Raw genomic sequence first — 15,464 nt, 5'->3', positions numbered from 1 at the left:
GTCATGCTAACGATGTCTTTTCAACATTTGATGGGACAGTAAGATATGGCTCTTTGGTTCCTTCCGAGGCTCGTCGTGAAACGTGTCCCCACAATTATTATTATAATCACACCCCGATTGAAAACAGAGTCGAAACTTTTTCCAGCATCTTGTAGAAGCTGCATGAACACACCATCCCATCATCGTCCACAACACCTGCATGCTCTCTCCATTACAAATATGGCGCCACATGGATTTACATCTCTCTCTCTCTCTCTCTCTCACACACACACACACTGTATCTGTATTTAACTCTTCCCAGACAAATTTAATATCGTCATGTACATATCATCACCTTATACTTCGTCTTCATCCTCCTCTGTAGTTCTTCGTAGAGCTTCCTGCGGGCTTAGCTTCTCCTTGTCTCTCTCTAGACCTTCACTCTCTCCTCCTCTCTCTAGAGCTTCTTTGACCAACCGTCGATCGCTGGATTTTTCGTCTACTTTCCGGTATCTCCGGTGGAGTCACGGTGGTAACTGGCGGTGGCCGCTCAGTCGTCTCAGGGCTCAGTTCAAAACCGTTGCGCCTGTAACTGAACGGTTCGAGCGAAAGATGGCCACCATGGGTATTAATTAATTTACTCTTTTGGACTTGGGTTATTCAGTGAGTTGATATTAGATGGACTCATGGAGTCGGTGGAGTACTGTCAAATTTGAGCTCGTGTGCACTTGTTAAAAAATCCTTTCAAGATTAGTTTGTTAGATATACAGATCAAGTTCGAACTGTTGGCACCGGAGGGACACCACGCACGATCCACACACCAATTTCAGAGAAAAATTCACCCTTCCGTAGATATATATACACTCAAACATACAATGGGTTGAAAAAACTCTCCGGGAGCCACATTCCGGCATTCCGCCGGGAGCCAAACCGGCTCCCCACTCACCTCACCCCTCAGCCTCACCTCTGTCCCACTCCGGTGCTCTCCCCGGGAGGAGCTACAACCGGCTCCCCCCTCACGCACACACGGCGCCCTCTCTCTGTCTCTCAGTCAATACATAAAAGAGAAACAAAAACAGTGGGCCTAGGAATCCCCTGTGGTTGACACACCACATGGGAGAAACCCAACACGAATATCGTTTGTATTGGAAGATCGTTAACAAGTTTGAACAAGCGTGTTAAGTCATGGACGCAATGTTCATACAATATAGCCGCAAACTTTAACTGTATATCCGCAAATGTTAACAATACGGCCGCAAGGTTTTACTTCTGGCCGCTTCGTTGAACTTTTGGGTCGAATTGAGTTTTCAAAGTGTTTCTTGGCCCATTTAACTTGTAAGCTTCTATTCGAGATCGGTTGACTTGATAAAACATTATGTTCGAACCAAGTTTGGAAAATCCAAAATCCACTACTCAACTCGTCCGGCTCGTTTATCAACCTTACCTTGTTGTTTTTGGTTTTCCAAAATCAGGGAAGGACAGCCGGGGAATATAATTGGTAATACTCCTATATATTGTTATTTGTTACTAGTAATCTATTCATGCCATTTAACTTATTGGAGAAAAACACACTCAGTGGTTGTTTTCAGTTTTTGACACTGACAAGGGACTTCCTCTCTTTGATAACTTGAACAAATTTGTATTTACAGTTCCTCTGTTTTTTTGTTTTTTTTTTATTGTTCTTCAATTTCTCTTTTGCAATAATTCACTGAAGGTTTTTGATTTTCTTTGATCACTACTTTCAGCTTCTGAAAGTCCTTACAAGGAAATATTCAGGAGTCTTCCCAAGCCTGGAGGTGGCGAGTTTGGAAAATATTACAGCTTACCAGCCCTTAATGATCCAAGAATTGGTATATTTACAAATTTCTACATGGATACTGAACAATAGTCAATATTTAATTCGTCCAATTATGGTGAGACTAGATTCTAGACTTCATTGATGTACTTGAAAAAGCATAAAAAAAAGATACAGCTTGAGCATGATAATTTGGAACCCCTTTTATGTTGTTTTCCCTTTTTTTAGTGAAGAGGTTGAAGAAATACATTCAAAGAGTTACATGGACACTACATCAATCATGTATGTGAGGTCCGCATCAACTTAATCAAGCCTAATACTGAACAACCCAAGATACAAACCAAAATGGGGAAGAAATAGACTAACAACGAAAAACTCCTATACAAGGGAACTAATAATCACTTCTTGTCTTGACCTCTCGGTTGAAGAAAGTGTACCAGGGTTTGAAAATGCATTACTTCGGTGGTTTAATTTTCTCCTGTGGGTTAAAGAATCAAAGATTAATCACACACAAGGGGTAGCGTATCGTAGAGAGATTATGTTGGTATGTTCTTTTTGATGGGGGGAATTGATTTTAATCATTCTTTTTGTTTATCACAAGTGCATCAGTAAATTTCCTTGGCAAGTTGTTTGTCCTTCCATTGGATTTTAATTGTTCTTTTTGTTGTTATTGCTGGCACATTGCAGACTTGCTTCCTTTCTCTATCAGGATACTTTTGGAATCTGCAATACGGAATTGTGACAATTTCCAAGTTACTGAAGCTGATGTGGTAAAGATCATCGATTGGGAGAATACTTCACCAAAACAAGTTGAAATTCCCTTTAAGCCTGCCCGTGTTCTCTTACAGGTTAATAGCAATGGCAATGTAAGCTTTTATATGGCATCATACCATTTCTAAACCTCTTGTTATTTGTTAGGATTTCACGGGAGTTCCAGCTGTGGTTGACCTTGCTTGTATGCGAGATGCTATGAACAGGCTTGGTGGTGACTCTAACAAGATCAATCCCTTGGTATGTGATTTCCTGACTACTTGAACGCTATCTCTCTTGACGCTAGATGATAATTGGTTTTGTCAGCGACACGTCGAGATTTATCTAGAAAACCTTTTTGTTTTATCATACATATTATTTTGTCCTTTGCAATACACCCTTTTTCTTAACTGGCTTGTACCAGTTTGAAAGAGTAGTGGATAGTTTTTGCGGTCAACTGCCCATGTTTTATTCACCATGACCTTCAATTGTGTCCTCTGGGGGTATTGTAATAATAACCTTTTCCATAATATCATCTCTTCTGAAAGCTACATTATTTTCAGGTTCCAGTGGATCTTGTCATTGATCATTCAGTTCAGGTGGATGTAGCAAGGAACGAAAATGCATTGCAGGCAAATATGGAGCTTGAATTTCAGAGGAATAAAGAGAGGTTTGCTTTTCTTAAGTGGGGTTCAACTGCTTTCCATAACATGCTCGTCGTCCCTCCTGGTTCTGGCATTGTCCACCAGGTAAAACTTTGCCTCCAAGTTTATTTCAAATTTAGATGTTCAGTTTTATCAAGGCACGACCTCACAGCAAGGTGCTGGAATTCTGGAGTAGGTGTAAGTAGTCTACTCCCAAAACATCAGACAGGATAAACCAACGAAGACAAAGATGCTTGGAATTATCAAATACTGGTGCAAAACCACGTGTACCTCTGACCTTTTGTAAAAATGTTTGAAAAGAAGAAGAAATACAATCTCCTTGTTCTCTCTCCTTTTCTCATTACACTATGGATTTGGGTTTTAGAAAGTCGCTTTGTACTTTTCAGGTTAATCTTGAATACCTTGGACGAGTGGTTTTCAACACAAATGGCATTCTTTACCCAGATAGTGTGGTTGGAACTGATTCCCATACAACCATGATCGATGGGTTAGGAGTTGCTGGCTGGGGAGTTGGCGGAATTGAAGCTGAGGCAGCAATGCTCGGCCAGGTAATGTGGGATTAAAGCCGACATTTACACCCGCATTTAACAAGTTGTTGTGATATGCTCTATTTGTTGGTAGATAGACTTGCTTTATATATGTACCATTTTACCTTTATGTTTTCTTTTGTTGTTCTCTCTAATTCTGGACATTGCAATTTAACAGCCAATGAGCATGGTTTTGCCTGGTGTAGTTGGGTTCAAATTATCAGGAAAATTGCAGAATGGTGTCACAGCAACTGATTTGGTTTTAACAGTGACCCAAATGTTGAGGAGGCTCGGTGTTGTTGGCAGATTTGTTGAGTTTTATGGTAATTTCAACCTTTTTCTAGGTCAAGAAATTTGGTTGCACTACATCTATTTTGACTAGGCATATGTTTCTGACCTCTTTTTCTTTTTCTGTGGATAAATATAGGCGAGGGTATGGCTGAGTTATCGTTAGCCGACAGGGCTACGATTGCAAATATGTCCCCTGAGTATGGAGCAACCATGGGTTTCTTTCCTGTCGATCATGTCACATTACAGTACCTTAAACTAACCGGAAGGAGTGATGAGACTGTGAGTTTTCTTTACTATAATTATATTCTCCTTTTTATTGTTTGCTCTGCTATATTTGGTTGGTGATATAGAATTATGATGGTTATTACTAAAATGGGTATAGGTGGCAATGATTGAAGCTTATTTGCGGGCAAACAAAATGTTTGTTGATTACAATGACGTGGTAAATTGTTTTCTTCCCTGAAGTTAAATGTCTCTACATTTGTACAATTCGTATTGGCACCCTTTGATCTAAGGCTAATTGGGTGGTTTCAAAATCCAGCCTCAAACAAAAAGAATGTACTCATCCTATTTGGATTTGGACCTAGCAAATGTAGAACCCTCTGTTTCAGGACCAAAAAGGTACTGTTGTATTCTTGGTTCTCCATGTTGTTGATGTAATGTGCTCAGCTGATAGGGATGGTTCTTTCTCTTATTTTTAACAGGCCTCATGACCGAGTTGCTCTAAAAGATATGAAGGCTGACTGGCGTTCATGTCTTGATAGCAAACTTGGATTCAAGGTAAAAGGCAAACAATCATCGTTGGAATTTGCGATTATGTACTTTTCTAGATTGTTATTCTGCTTAGATCACCGGCTGCTTCTCTTTGAGTGTGGTGCATGGCCATATCATCATTCATAACGTGATATCTACTCGGAACATTTCATTCTTTTTGGTATAAGGATGATATAAGTTCATTGTGTGTCACTATTAGGTTAGTGCAGCATGTGAAGAGGATTGTGGCATTCTAGGTTCTGTTGGCTGTTTCTTTCTGATTTATATAGATTGGTCATTCAGGGATTTGGTGTACCCAAAGAGGAACAGGACAAAGTTGCAAAATTTTCATTCCATGGACAGCCTGCGGAGCTCAAGCATGGTAGTGTGGTAATAGCTGCTATTACCAGTTGCACTAACACATCAAACCCTAGTGTCATGCTTGGCGCTGGTCTTGTTGCCAAGAAAGCTTGTGAACTGGGCTTGGAGGTTGGCATTGACTTCTCAAAATTCGTTAATTTTTTTACCTTAAAGCATGTGGATATGCGTCTTATTGTATGCGACTTTTCCAGCCGCAACTGATGTATATCATGTATATTTCTGTGTAGTATACACCATCGCCCTGGCCTAGTCGGGCTTGAAAAACAATTCTCAAGCCCGTCCATTTGATAGATAGACCTAACACGACCTTGATAAGCCCTATGGGCTTAAATATTAGTTCCAAACCCTTGAAAAAAAAAACAGGCTGGAGATCGCTGACCGGGTCCCCGCCCCCCCCCCCCCCCCCCCCCACCCCAACCACCACATGTTAATAATTAGATAGGAGAACAAAGGAGCAGTTTTTGCACCTCCCCCCCAACCACCACATGTTAATAATTAGATAGGAGAACAAAGGAGCAGTTTTTGCACCTTTACCTTGCCTTAAATAAAATATCATTATTTGGGTACAATGAGCCTCTGATATGTGACAGATTAAGCCATGGATAAAAACAAGCCTAGCCCCAGGTTCTGGAGTTGTCACAAAATATTTGCTGCAGAGGTATTGGTTACAACATTTGGAAGATACCTTTTAGTTCAGGTTTTCTTTCCCACGTCTAGCATGTTTATATGAGGTTTTGAATTTTATCTGGCTATAAATTTTGTAGTGGGCTGCAAAAGTACTTGAACCAGCTGGGCTTTCATATTGTTGGTTATGGCTGCACCACATGTATTGGGAACTCAGGGGAACTTGATGAATCAGTTTCCTCAGCAATTACAGACAAGGGTAATACTCTTGTATCTTCCTCTATGTTTCTTCTTAGAATAACAACGGCGTGAAGTTAATTTCATATACATCATTTCCTTTGTTGACACCAAATTCGTCAAATTAGGATGTCTGCAGATGCTTGAGATTGTGAGGTCTGTATCATAGCAATCTACAGGGAATTCTAAATTTTGGGCAATCTTTATACATGTTTCTAGATTATACTTCATAGTTATTTTCATCAAAGAACCTTACCGGGGCTTGAAATTTCATATCCTTTAGAAACAGATGAAGCATCATTCCGTTTGACAAGCCATAGTGAAACCACTGTAAACTGTTTTTGACATAGGCTCCACGCAGTAAATTGGAGCCTTACATACAAGAATCCTTTTGGTCCAGCCATTCAGGGCCACATCTCTGATACCTTTGATTGTTGGCCATTGTGCTTAATGTTTGAATTCAGCCACCCCACCTCACCCTTCAAAAAAAAAATTCCCTGTAGGCCTCTAGATATTCTACTCATACATGGAACTTAGCCTTTTAACAACACATTGTTTCAGAAATCTTGACTCCAGTTTCTTAACTACAATTGGTAGAGCTTGTGCATCCTTCCCTGCCTTTAGCCTTTCTTTCTGTTACTGGTTTTCCTCTAATGCTTGTGCTTTCTTTTTTCAGATATTATTGCAGCTGCTGTGCTTTCTGGAAACCGTAATTTTGAAGGTCGTGTTCATCCACTCACAAGAGCAAACTATCTTGCTTCTCCTCCCTTAGTTGTAGCTTATGCACTTGCTGGCACGGTAAATACACAAATGCTGATAAAGTTTAGATATATACCTTCTTGCCAGAGTACTTTACTTCCCATTGTAAAAAGGATGAGCAGGAATTGTCTAACTGTATATCCACCCTCTTACTCCACCACCATTAACGGTTGCTTTTTTCTCTCTTTATTTTTCCCTCTAATCAATTGAGGTCGTAATCAGTCAACCTTGTCTAATAACTTGACAAGGACGATGTTAGAAAGCTTTTTTTTTTTTGCTTTCAGTGGAGGAAAGGTCATGGGTGCTTTTATTTCTTACTCAATTGAGGTCGTACACTAGTACTCAGCCAGTCTTTGTCCATTTAGGACAAATGCCAGGGGAGTTTACCCCTTGCAGTGGTTTTTTCATTATTCTGTCGTTCATGTTGGGATATACACTTATCACAGGGAAAAAAAATTGTTTGTAGGATATACTAAAAAAAAGGAAAAGGATATGGCATGCACAGCTGTGGGTTTAGTTATCTATTCTTGCCAAAAATAAAGAAATAAAGACATATAACAGATGGAAGCAGAAAAAAGAAGAAAGGAACAAAGGAGGAAGCCAACTGCGAAAGAAATAACTAAAGGCTAGTGATGCATGCATCTCTTGCTGAATCATTTATCTTCGGGACCGATTTTGCAGGTTGACATTGACTTCGACAATGAGCCAATTGGAACCGGAAAGGATGCAAAAGGCGTGTGCTTCAAGGATATCTGGCCTAGTAATGAAGAAGTTGCAGAGGTAGATGGTTTGGGAGTATATTAAACTGTTTGTTCATTTCAGAATTATTAAAATGCCAGTCCTTGATTAGTTCAAACCAATGCTGTCAACAGGTGGTTCAATCTAGTGTTCTGCCTGAAATGTTCAAGAGCACTTACGAGGCAATCACAAAGGGGAACCCTATGTGGAATTCACTATCAGTCCCTTCTTCAAGTCTTTATGCTTGGGATCCAAACTCAACCTACATTCATGAACCTCCATATTTCAAGGACATGACTATGGACCCACCGGGCCCTCGTGGAGTGAAGGATGCCTACTGTTTGCTTAACTTTGGTGATAGCATTACAACTGACCATATTTCTCCAGCAGGGAGTATCCACAAGGAAAGCCCTGCTGCAAAGTACCTGCTTGAGCATGGGGTTCATCCCAGGGACTTCAACTCTTATGGTAGCCGTCGTGGCAATGATGAGGTGATGGTACGGGGTACCTTTGCGAATATCCGCCTTGTGAACAAGCTCTTGAATGGAGAAGTTGGCCCAAAGACCGTTCATATTCCAACTTGGGAGAAGCTCTCTGTGTTTGATGCAGCAATGGTGAGTTTCATACAAGTAAAATCTACACACACATACCCTGCTCGTTCTGATCCAAATTTGAGTTCCAAACTTCGGTGATGCAGAGGTACAAGGCTGTAGGGCAAGACACCATAGTTCTAGCAGGAGCAGAATATGGAAGTGGAAGTTCTCGAGATTGGGCTGCAAAGGGCCCGATGCTACTGGTAACTGATCTCTCTGAATGCTCCTTACCGATATCCCAATATCTTATTGTTGATATTCTGTTGCTAACCTTCACCATCCCTTTTCTAATATTGTTCATCAGGGAGTAAAAGCAGTAATTGCAAAAAGCTTCGAGAGAATCCATCGTAGTAATCTCGTTGGTATGCGTATCATTCCTCTTTGTTTCAAGCGTTGTCAAGATGCGGAGACACTGGGCTTGACGGGTCATGAGCATTACACCATTCACCTACCAAATGATATCAGTGAACTAAGGCCTTGGCAAGATGTTACTGTAACTACCGACACCGGAAAGAACTTCACTTGTATACTCCGCTTTGATACAGAGGTAGTTGCAAGAGAAATTTTTTATCTATCTGAGTTGATGAAGGAGAATGCCATCAGAGAGCTATCTTATCTTGACTGTTTCCCACAGAGGGCACTTAAAAATTTGTGCTTTCATGGAGAATTGACCTGGGGTACGAGTGTTGGGCATGGTTGTGTGTCTAAGGGTCCGATTTATCCAACGGACACGCTGAAAAAGTGCCTTAATTAGAGCATTTGATGCACAATTCTATGGACATTGCACGGTCAATTAATATTACATAACATGGTTGTTAGGTGAATATCCAACTAACACAGATGCCATACCCTTTTCCGATATGTGAGCCACATGAATTAGATGACGAAATCAGCTTTGGTAATTTTTGTAAGAAACACTTATGTAAATCTTTGATTGGGTAGTGTATGTCAATTAGAAGATGTTTTATATCATGAAATTTTGTTGCCTTCAGTTGTGCTTACATCAATATTGTTTGTGCGTGTGCTTGTTCTGAGGGGTCTGATTTCTTGGTTTTCTGTGTTGCATCTGCAGGTTGAGGTGGAGTATTTCAATCATGGGGGCATCCTTCCATACGTCATTCGGCATCTGATTAAGCAGTAAATTATGGAGCTTTTTTTTTTTTACCTAAAGTTTCTCATGAGAGCCCTCGCCGGATTTAGTTGATATGTCAACTGCTTGAGAAGATCTTTCATGCTTTTTTCTGTGACCTGTGTCGCTGCAGTGTAAAACGGTAAAATGGGAGAAAGTTGGCTTCTTTTGGCAAGTCTCTTTACAGTTTGGGATGTAAGAACTTCAAATTAGAGCTTCTTGTTTGCTTTCTGTTTGGCAATCTTACAGTTAATGTGTAAATGTATTCAGAACTTGTTCTTTCTGAAAATGGCTAGTCAGTGCTTTGACACGACAGTTTTACCGTATCCTGTACCTGTCTTCTCATTATGAAGTTTTGTGCCTACAGCTTGTTATCGAGTACAGACATAAACATCTTAGGAAGGTTGTGAAAGTGCTCTGCCCTGGGCTAGAAGGTCTTCCCACGGTAATGGCTGACTCTCCGAAAGATTTCCACCGTAAATGGTCCGTCCTTTCTTTTTCAGGGGAAAAAATGAATTGCAGATAGACTACTCTACATATCTGTCAAGGGAGTATAAGTGGCCATTCTAAGGAGACGGTAAGTGGCCCAAGTTTCGAGTAACTGGTCCGAGTTTCGAGTAATCTATTCTCCGGAAAGAGTTAATAGTGCTTGACTGGGATGGGATCCAAATTCCTGCACACTCATTAGTCTCTTTCACATTCAGACCACTTCTTGTAGTAGAGGATTATAGACTTTACAGTTGTGAACTGATCTTATCTAGAAGCAGATTCTATTTGCCTGATGACAAGTATGTCCAATCCAATGATCGGTCGGATAGTTGTATTAGTTGTGAATTTTTTTCCATATTGCTAGATAGAAGAAGCGGTAATTTACCATTATGCTTGTAGTGCATTTGCAGGAGGAAGATACACACGGAAAGACTCCATTCAATACCATAGTCCGAAAAGTGACCACGATAAGAAAAGGGGGGCAACCCCCAAATCCATAAATTCTCACTGTATATTTCTTCATCATATTTTAAATATTACACAAATTTTCAAGTACCAAAAAAAAAAATCAGAATTTTCATCCAGTCTAGCAGTGACCAGTTACGATTCTGCAAAGGGATTGAGCAAACCCGAACCCCCTAAATTCTCTGCTGTATTCGTCTATGATGTTCGGAAATATTACACACTGCATAAAATACAGGGAAAGAAAAACTATGTGGGAATTTTCATCTACCAGTGACTTTTGCCTACCAGTTACGATTCTGTAGAGATCTGCTTGCTTGTGAGGCAAGAGCTAATGCTTTTGCGCTTGCACTCATCGTTACCATCTCCCTTTCTGCACGCCGTTGATGTTGCCTTGCGTTCTTTGCACGCTTTGGTGCTAACCTGGTGTCTCTCTCCACAAATGCAAGCCTAAACTTTTCAGCCACTGGCAACTCTGCAGGACTCAAACTGGATGCAGAAGTGGCCCTAACTGCAAATCCAGAAACTGCCCATGTTTTGGGATCAACTTCATTGACAATAGGATCATCCAATGACACATCTGCTAGTGCTCCCCTAGGAACTTCAACCCCCCTGTAACCGAAAGGCGATGGCTGGGGATTTACAACAATTCGAGGACACTCAGCAGACAAGCTCTCCATAGAATCCTTGTCAATCTTTGGCTGCAGAAAAATAACAAGCAAAAAGGAGATTGGAAAGCATGAAACTGAGTTGGGACTCAAACTACAACTGGACAAACATATTTATCTGGATTAAAACGGAAATCCATACCCATACAAGCCAGCGTAATGAAGGTGCACCATGAACAATCTCCATGGTATCAAGTTCCTCCCAAGACTCCCCCTCCACATCATCCAGTTTTGGTTTCAAGAGACACAAGCATCTACGCGCGGTGTAGTCACTCCTCGGGCACCCTCTGCAATAGTAACTTTGGTTCATAGCCTGTTATCAGGGTTATACCCCTTGTTAAACCTAACATCCCAGGACGCTCCCATAGTTTGGGACGTCAATAACAGCTCAATAAGCAAATTAAAAGTCATGATGCAGATTGGATTTAAACAAATGCTTTGGGGAAGCAGGTTTATGCAGATTGTCAAGAAGTACAAAACATATACGTTAGGAGAAATGGAGGTACTTAGATGCAAAATCAAAGTAGACTTTACTCTAAGATGACGACCTCACCAAGTACAATTGTAGTTTGACTGCAGAAAAAGACAACAGAGTAATAAAAGTTCTTTTTGAAGGACAATATGTTTCACCACCAATGCTTCTAGCCCCTAAAAGTAGGGCGCAGTTCTTCTAGTTGTTTCCATGCACTAGCTCCTATTTAACCCCTTTTTATACCTTCCCATACTCAAAACCAGCAACCTATACTGTGCTTATTTCAAGTTCAATCGAAGAATTATCAGTGTTTGTGATTCCACCTTACCCTAAATTCATCATCTGAGGCCAACAGGGAGTTCGACAAAACAAACATCGGTAGCCCAGCGGACAAGAGCTGAACTTTCAAATGAATCGTAAAATTGGACACCTTAAAGCGTAACGGCAGGTACTGGAATAAATAGATAAAGTAGGGATCCGAATTATCCAATATTTTGTTACATCCCTACGTCTATAACATTCCAGAGTCGATGTGGAAAGGGTTCCATTAATCTAATTTTATGGCCCAAAAAAAAGCAGTCACAGAATTCAAGGATAGAGTTGTGTTGTAGTTGGGGCCTTTCAACTAGAATTTTTGATCCACACTGTTTAGTATATGAGTTCTTTGTATAGAGTTGTTTGGTTCTTTTTTTCTTAATTGTCTCTTGTGGTATGCTGAGGCTTGTATCTTGGGGCCTTTCTTTTTCAGGGGAATGCCCCTTAGAGTTTGTACATGAGTTTGAGCTTTATAAAAGTAAAGTGCTTATCCAAAAAAAAAAAAAAAAACCCCGTTTTTAATGTTTATCAAAAGAACAGTTCAGAAGCAAATCAAAATCATCAGACATATTTCTCCCACTTTACCCATTTAAAAGCATGAACCACCTAAAATTAGCATCCTTTGATATAGATTTCTTCAAAATACTAGGTATCAGGGTAGAACGTTCTCATTAGTCGTGGAATGTTTTGGAGTCAATACGGTGCTAAGCATGTAACCACAAATATAAAGAAAGATGATGGCTCTAATGTGTTAATCATCATTAGCAAACACGCAATATTGATTTTACTTATTCTGTATTAGTTTCTAACTCATCAGAACCCATTTTCATGTTGCAGTTCCAAAGGTAATCCAACTAAAGTGAGGATAGAAAGCAGGAAATAAAGCCCAGACAGTGCATATCAAGCACTAGTTTAATCAAATAGAAGCAAACATAGTGCATCAATGCGCACATACTTCTTATGATTTCTCCTTCTCTGACAATCGAAAAACTCTTAGTTAGAGAAAGTGGTCGTACCCGCATCTTAATATCTCCAATGAACGACAGTGCTGCACAAGTTCAGAAACGCCAAGCCATGTGACTTTGCTGCATCGGCTGCATGACAATTGTCTCAACATAACTCAACTTTCCAAAATCAAATGAAAGTTTAATATCATGACATGCAGTTTCACTAAGATTGTAGGACAAATTACGAATCCAGACAATAATGACAGGATTCGTGAAGCCAACCCCAAGGGTAAAAGGTTTCATTATGTCAAGTCCAGAGAAACTATGACAGGAAACATATATTAACTATGCATCTGAAAGCTTGACAGTGCAACAAAAGCTGTGAGTCTGTGATAACAGCCACAGCATCACTTCAGGATCGGGATTCCATATTAACTAGCAGACTTTTCGTCAACCGAACCTTTTAAGCAGTACAAGTTTGTAGTCATCTGTATGTTTTGGGAGCTAACATGTGGTCTGGTTCCAGTCATGAGCCCTAATCTTATCATTTTCATAATTTTGATGTTTGGGAAGGACATTCCCGTATTGCTATAACAGTTACCATAGGGTAGTGAAGCATCTTTTTTTCAGGGGAATGCTGGAAGAACCTATCACTATAACATATCCAATCTTATGGCATGGTCTACAGTACTTTGCCACTGGCTACTCGGTAAAGAATCCAAACGCGATACCTTATATCCACAGCTCGGATAAATTTGCACACTTCTGAAACTCTGGATAACCCAAAATCAGAAACATCTGAGCCAGATAAATCAAGGATTTCCCACGAGCCTTCAGCCAATGCAATGATGACATTATCACTCAATAACTTTCTTCTTCTTGCAATTGCTGCCATTGCCATCTGCAATTCATAAGACCAAATTTTACAGATCAAGTTTCTTAAACATAAACTTCCGTAAAGTCTGAACTCGTTTATATAATTATATTAATCACTAAGGAGACTTCAATATGCCGTGATCACTGCACTCCTATTTGCCTCTCTGTCAGCCTTCCCAATGCAATTGTATATCATCAAGCCGAAACTCAGCTAATAAATGGCAACTTAACCTTGAAAACACTCACATATGAGAATTTCGATATTTTGGGTTTGGTTTGGATTTCTTAATTTTACAATGGAAAAAGATTGGTCCAATTAATCTCTATTGCCGACAGAGCTACCGACAACTTCTACTTCTTTTTTATATTTTCTAGTGATCCTTGAGAGCAATAGCTACTTTACTAACTACAAGTTTTCTTTCCTCTACTGGTCTTTGTGTTACTTTTGTTTCTACTATCATTCCATACGTCTTCATGCTTACTAGAAAATATTCTGGAATAACTACTAGCTCCGATCAAACACAAAACCCAAAATGGTGGGTGATACAACTTCCGCTACAATTGGCAAGTCAAAGAATCGAAAACATCAAAACAAAAATCTTAACCTCAATATCAGGAGGACGGAAAAGCTTAACCTTAATATCAGCAGGAAAATTGGCAGCAATATCTCCCAAGTCCTCAATGATATCCTCAAAATGCTTCCCAACAACTCCGAGACATAAGCCCACCAAGCTGGGAGGTTTTGGCTTCTCAAAGGGTAATACTGTAACCAAAAAGAAAAGAAGCAAAACTCAAGTTTCCACAAAAATGTACTAGAAGTCGTATCTTATTCGAGATTATAAAAAGGGCGATTAAACCCAATTAGCTAACACAGCATAAACAACCACAACTTTCTTTATGAAAGCAATTAGCTAAATTGTATTGTTCAAAAGGGTACCTTTTTCAACTACAACTGTTTTGTCAAACACCAATCTACAAAATTGTATTGTCCAAAAGGGTGTCTTCTCAAGTACAACTGTTCTAATTTCTATCAAAACATCGATCTGCTAAATTGCATTGTTCAGAATGGTGTCTTTCTACGACAACTTTTCCGACCCGCGCGAGTACACAGCTTAGTCACATAATCCTTCAAAATGGCCTTCACTCCAGCTATCAATCCTCGCTCTACGCTCGCGCTCTCAATCCTTACACTCACGAATTATAGTTGTTTGGGAGGGTTTCGAAAGACGCTTTCACTATCGCGCTCCCGCACCCGCAAGCGCATTATGTGACTTAGGTACACAGTGACAACTTCTTATCGAAACAACAATCAGCTAAATTGTATTGCCCAAAAGGGTGTCTTTTCAACTTACTGTTCTACCAAAAACACGATCAGCTTAAACGGGTGCCTTTTCAACTACAACTGTTCTATCAAAGATCAGCTAAATTGTCGTATTTTGCACAAGGGTGTTTTTCAACAACTGTAATATCGAAACAACGATTTGGCTAAATTGTATCGGTCGTAGGTGTGTCTTTTCCATAAATCAAGTAATTGATTTGAAACCCATCAAGATACTTGTAGCTATGCATCATAAAACATGTATATTTGCATGAAATTATATCGAGAGAGAGAGGTACTTGAGGAACGAAGGGTGGAGTGGGTGTTGCGGGTGGACTTGGGGATGTTGCGATTGAGATGGAAATCAAAATTTTGCAAGGATCTCGTAATGGTATTCTCTGTGGCTTTGCCTTTTTCCATCAACAAACGAGAGAGCGAGAGAGAGGACAAATTCGTCGACAAGGAGAGAGAAGAGGCGAGAGAGAGAGAGGGAGAGGGAGAGAAAAACCGACCCTTTTCTACGGGTTTGAGGTTGGTTTGGTTTGGTTTGGTTCGGTTTAGGGTGAGTGATTATTTACAGAATTAAGTACTGTAGTTTTTGGAGGAATACAGAGTTGGAGTATAATTGAGGGGAGTGGATCCTGTCGATCCATGCTTTGGATGGGAGGAGATAAACGAAATCTGAATAATCCAATA

General features: G+C 40.1%; 2 protein-coding genes across 3 annotated transcripts; one reads left to right on the top strand and one right to left on the bottom strand.

Moving 5' to 3' along the window:
- Positions 1-229: 229 nt before the first annotated feature.
- LOC131330488 (aconitate hydratase, cytoplasmic-like) lies at positions 230-9,545 on the top strand. 2 transcript variants are annotated; one of them, XM_058364093.1, is made up of 20 exons: positions 230-604; positions 1,725-1,829; positions 2,462-2,622; positions 2,693-2,785; positions 3,088-3,273; positions 3,576-3,737; positions 3,895-4,039; positions 4,144-4,286; positions 4,390-4,446; positions 4,549-4,628; positions 4,712-4,787; positions 5,064-5,249; positions 5,732-5,799; positions 5,906-6,024; positions 6,679-6,800; positions 7,443-7,541; positions 7,634-8,113; positions 8,197-8,295; positions 8,397-8,639; positions 9,165-9,545. In XM_058364093.1, exons 1-20 carry the CDS (start codon positions 319-321, stop codon positions 9,231-9,233), a joined length of 2,979 nt encoding a protein of 992 aa, XP_058220076.1. In that variant the 5' UTR covers positions 230-318; the 3' UTR covers positions 9,234-9,545. The 2 variants fall into 2 exon arrangements, with proteins under 2 accessions (XP_058220076.1, XP_058220077.1); XM_058364094.1 differs by lacking the exon at positions 230-604 and adding an exon at positions 1,459-1,477.
- A 633-nt stretch (positions 9,546-10,178) lies between these two features.
- LOC131330487 (uncharacterized) lies at positions 10,179-15,302 on the bottom strand. Its single transcript, XM_058364092.1, has 6 exons — positions 15,068-15,302; positions 14,086-14,213; positions 13,306-13,475; positions 12,644-12,721; positions 10,983-11,127; positions 10,179-10,873 (listed from the first exon to the last, which is right to left on the bottom strand). The coding sequence occupies exons 1-6, from the start codon at positions 15,186-15,188 to the stop codon at positions 10,457-10,459; spliced, it is 1,059 nt and encodes a 352-aa protein (XP_058220075.1). The 5' UTR covers positions 15,189-15,302; the 3' UTR covers positions 10,179-10,456.
- Between the last annotated feature and the right edge of the window lie 162 nt (positions 15,303-15,464).

This window comes from Rhododendron vialii, chromosome 6a, assembly GCF_030253575.1.
Source record: "Rhododendron vialii isolate Sample 1 chromosome 6a, ASM3025357v1".
Lineage (NCBI taxonomy): Eukaryota > Viridiplantae > Streptophyta > Magnoliopsida > Ericales > Ericaceae > Rhododendron > Rhododendron vialii.
The sequence above is the reverse complement of the archived record's forward strand: the minus strand, read 5'-3'. Positions and strand labels throughout refer to the sequence as shown.

What these genes read in the sequence shown, in the direction of transcription:
- LOC131330488 (XM_058364093.1), top strand. Translation starts at nt 319, where the DNA reads ATGTACATATCATCACCTTATACTTCGTCTTCATCCTCCTCTGTAGTT. An exon ending in TCTGTTTCAGGACCAAAAAG is followed by an intron (nt 4,629 to 4,711) that starts GTACTGTTGTAT and finishes TATTTTTAACAG; the next exon opens with GCCTCATGACCGAGTTGCTC. An exon ending in ATAGCAAACTTGGATTCAAG is followed by an intron (nt 4,788 to 5,063) that starts GTAAAAGGCAAA and finishes TTGGTCATTCAG; the next exon opens with GGATTTGGTGTACCCAAAGA.
- LOC131330487 (XM_058364092.1), bottom strand. Translation starts at nt 15,188, where the DNA reads ATGGAAAAAGGCAAAGCCACAGAGAATACCATTACGAGATCCTTGCAA. An exon ending in ATCCGAGCTGTGGATATAAG is followed by an intron (nt 12,722 to 13,305) that starts GTATCGCGTTTG and finishes ATTGTCATGCAG; the next exon opens with CCGATGCAGCAAAGTCACAT. An exon ending in CATTACGCTGGCTTGTATGG is followed by an intron (nt 10,874 to 10,982) that starts GTATGGATTTCC and finishes ATTTTTCTGCAG; the next exon opens with CCAAAGATTGACAAGGATTC.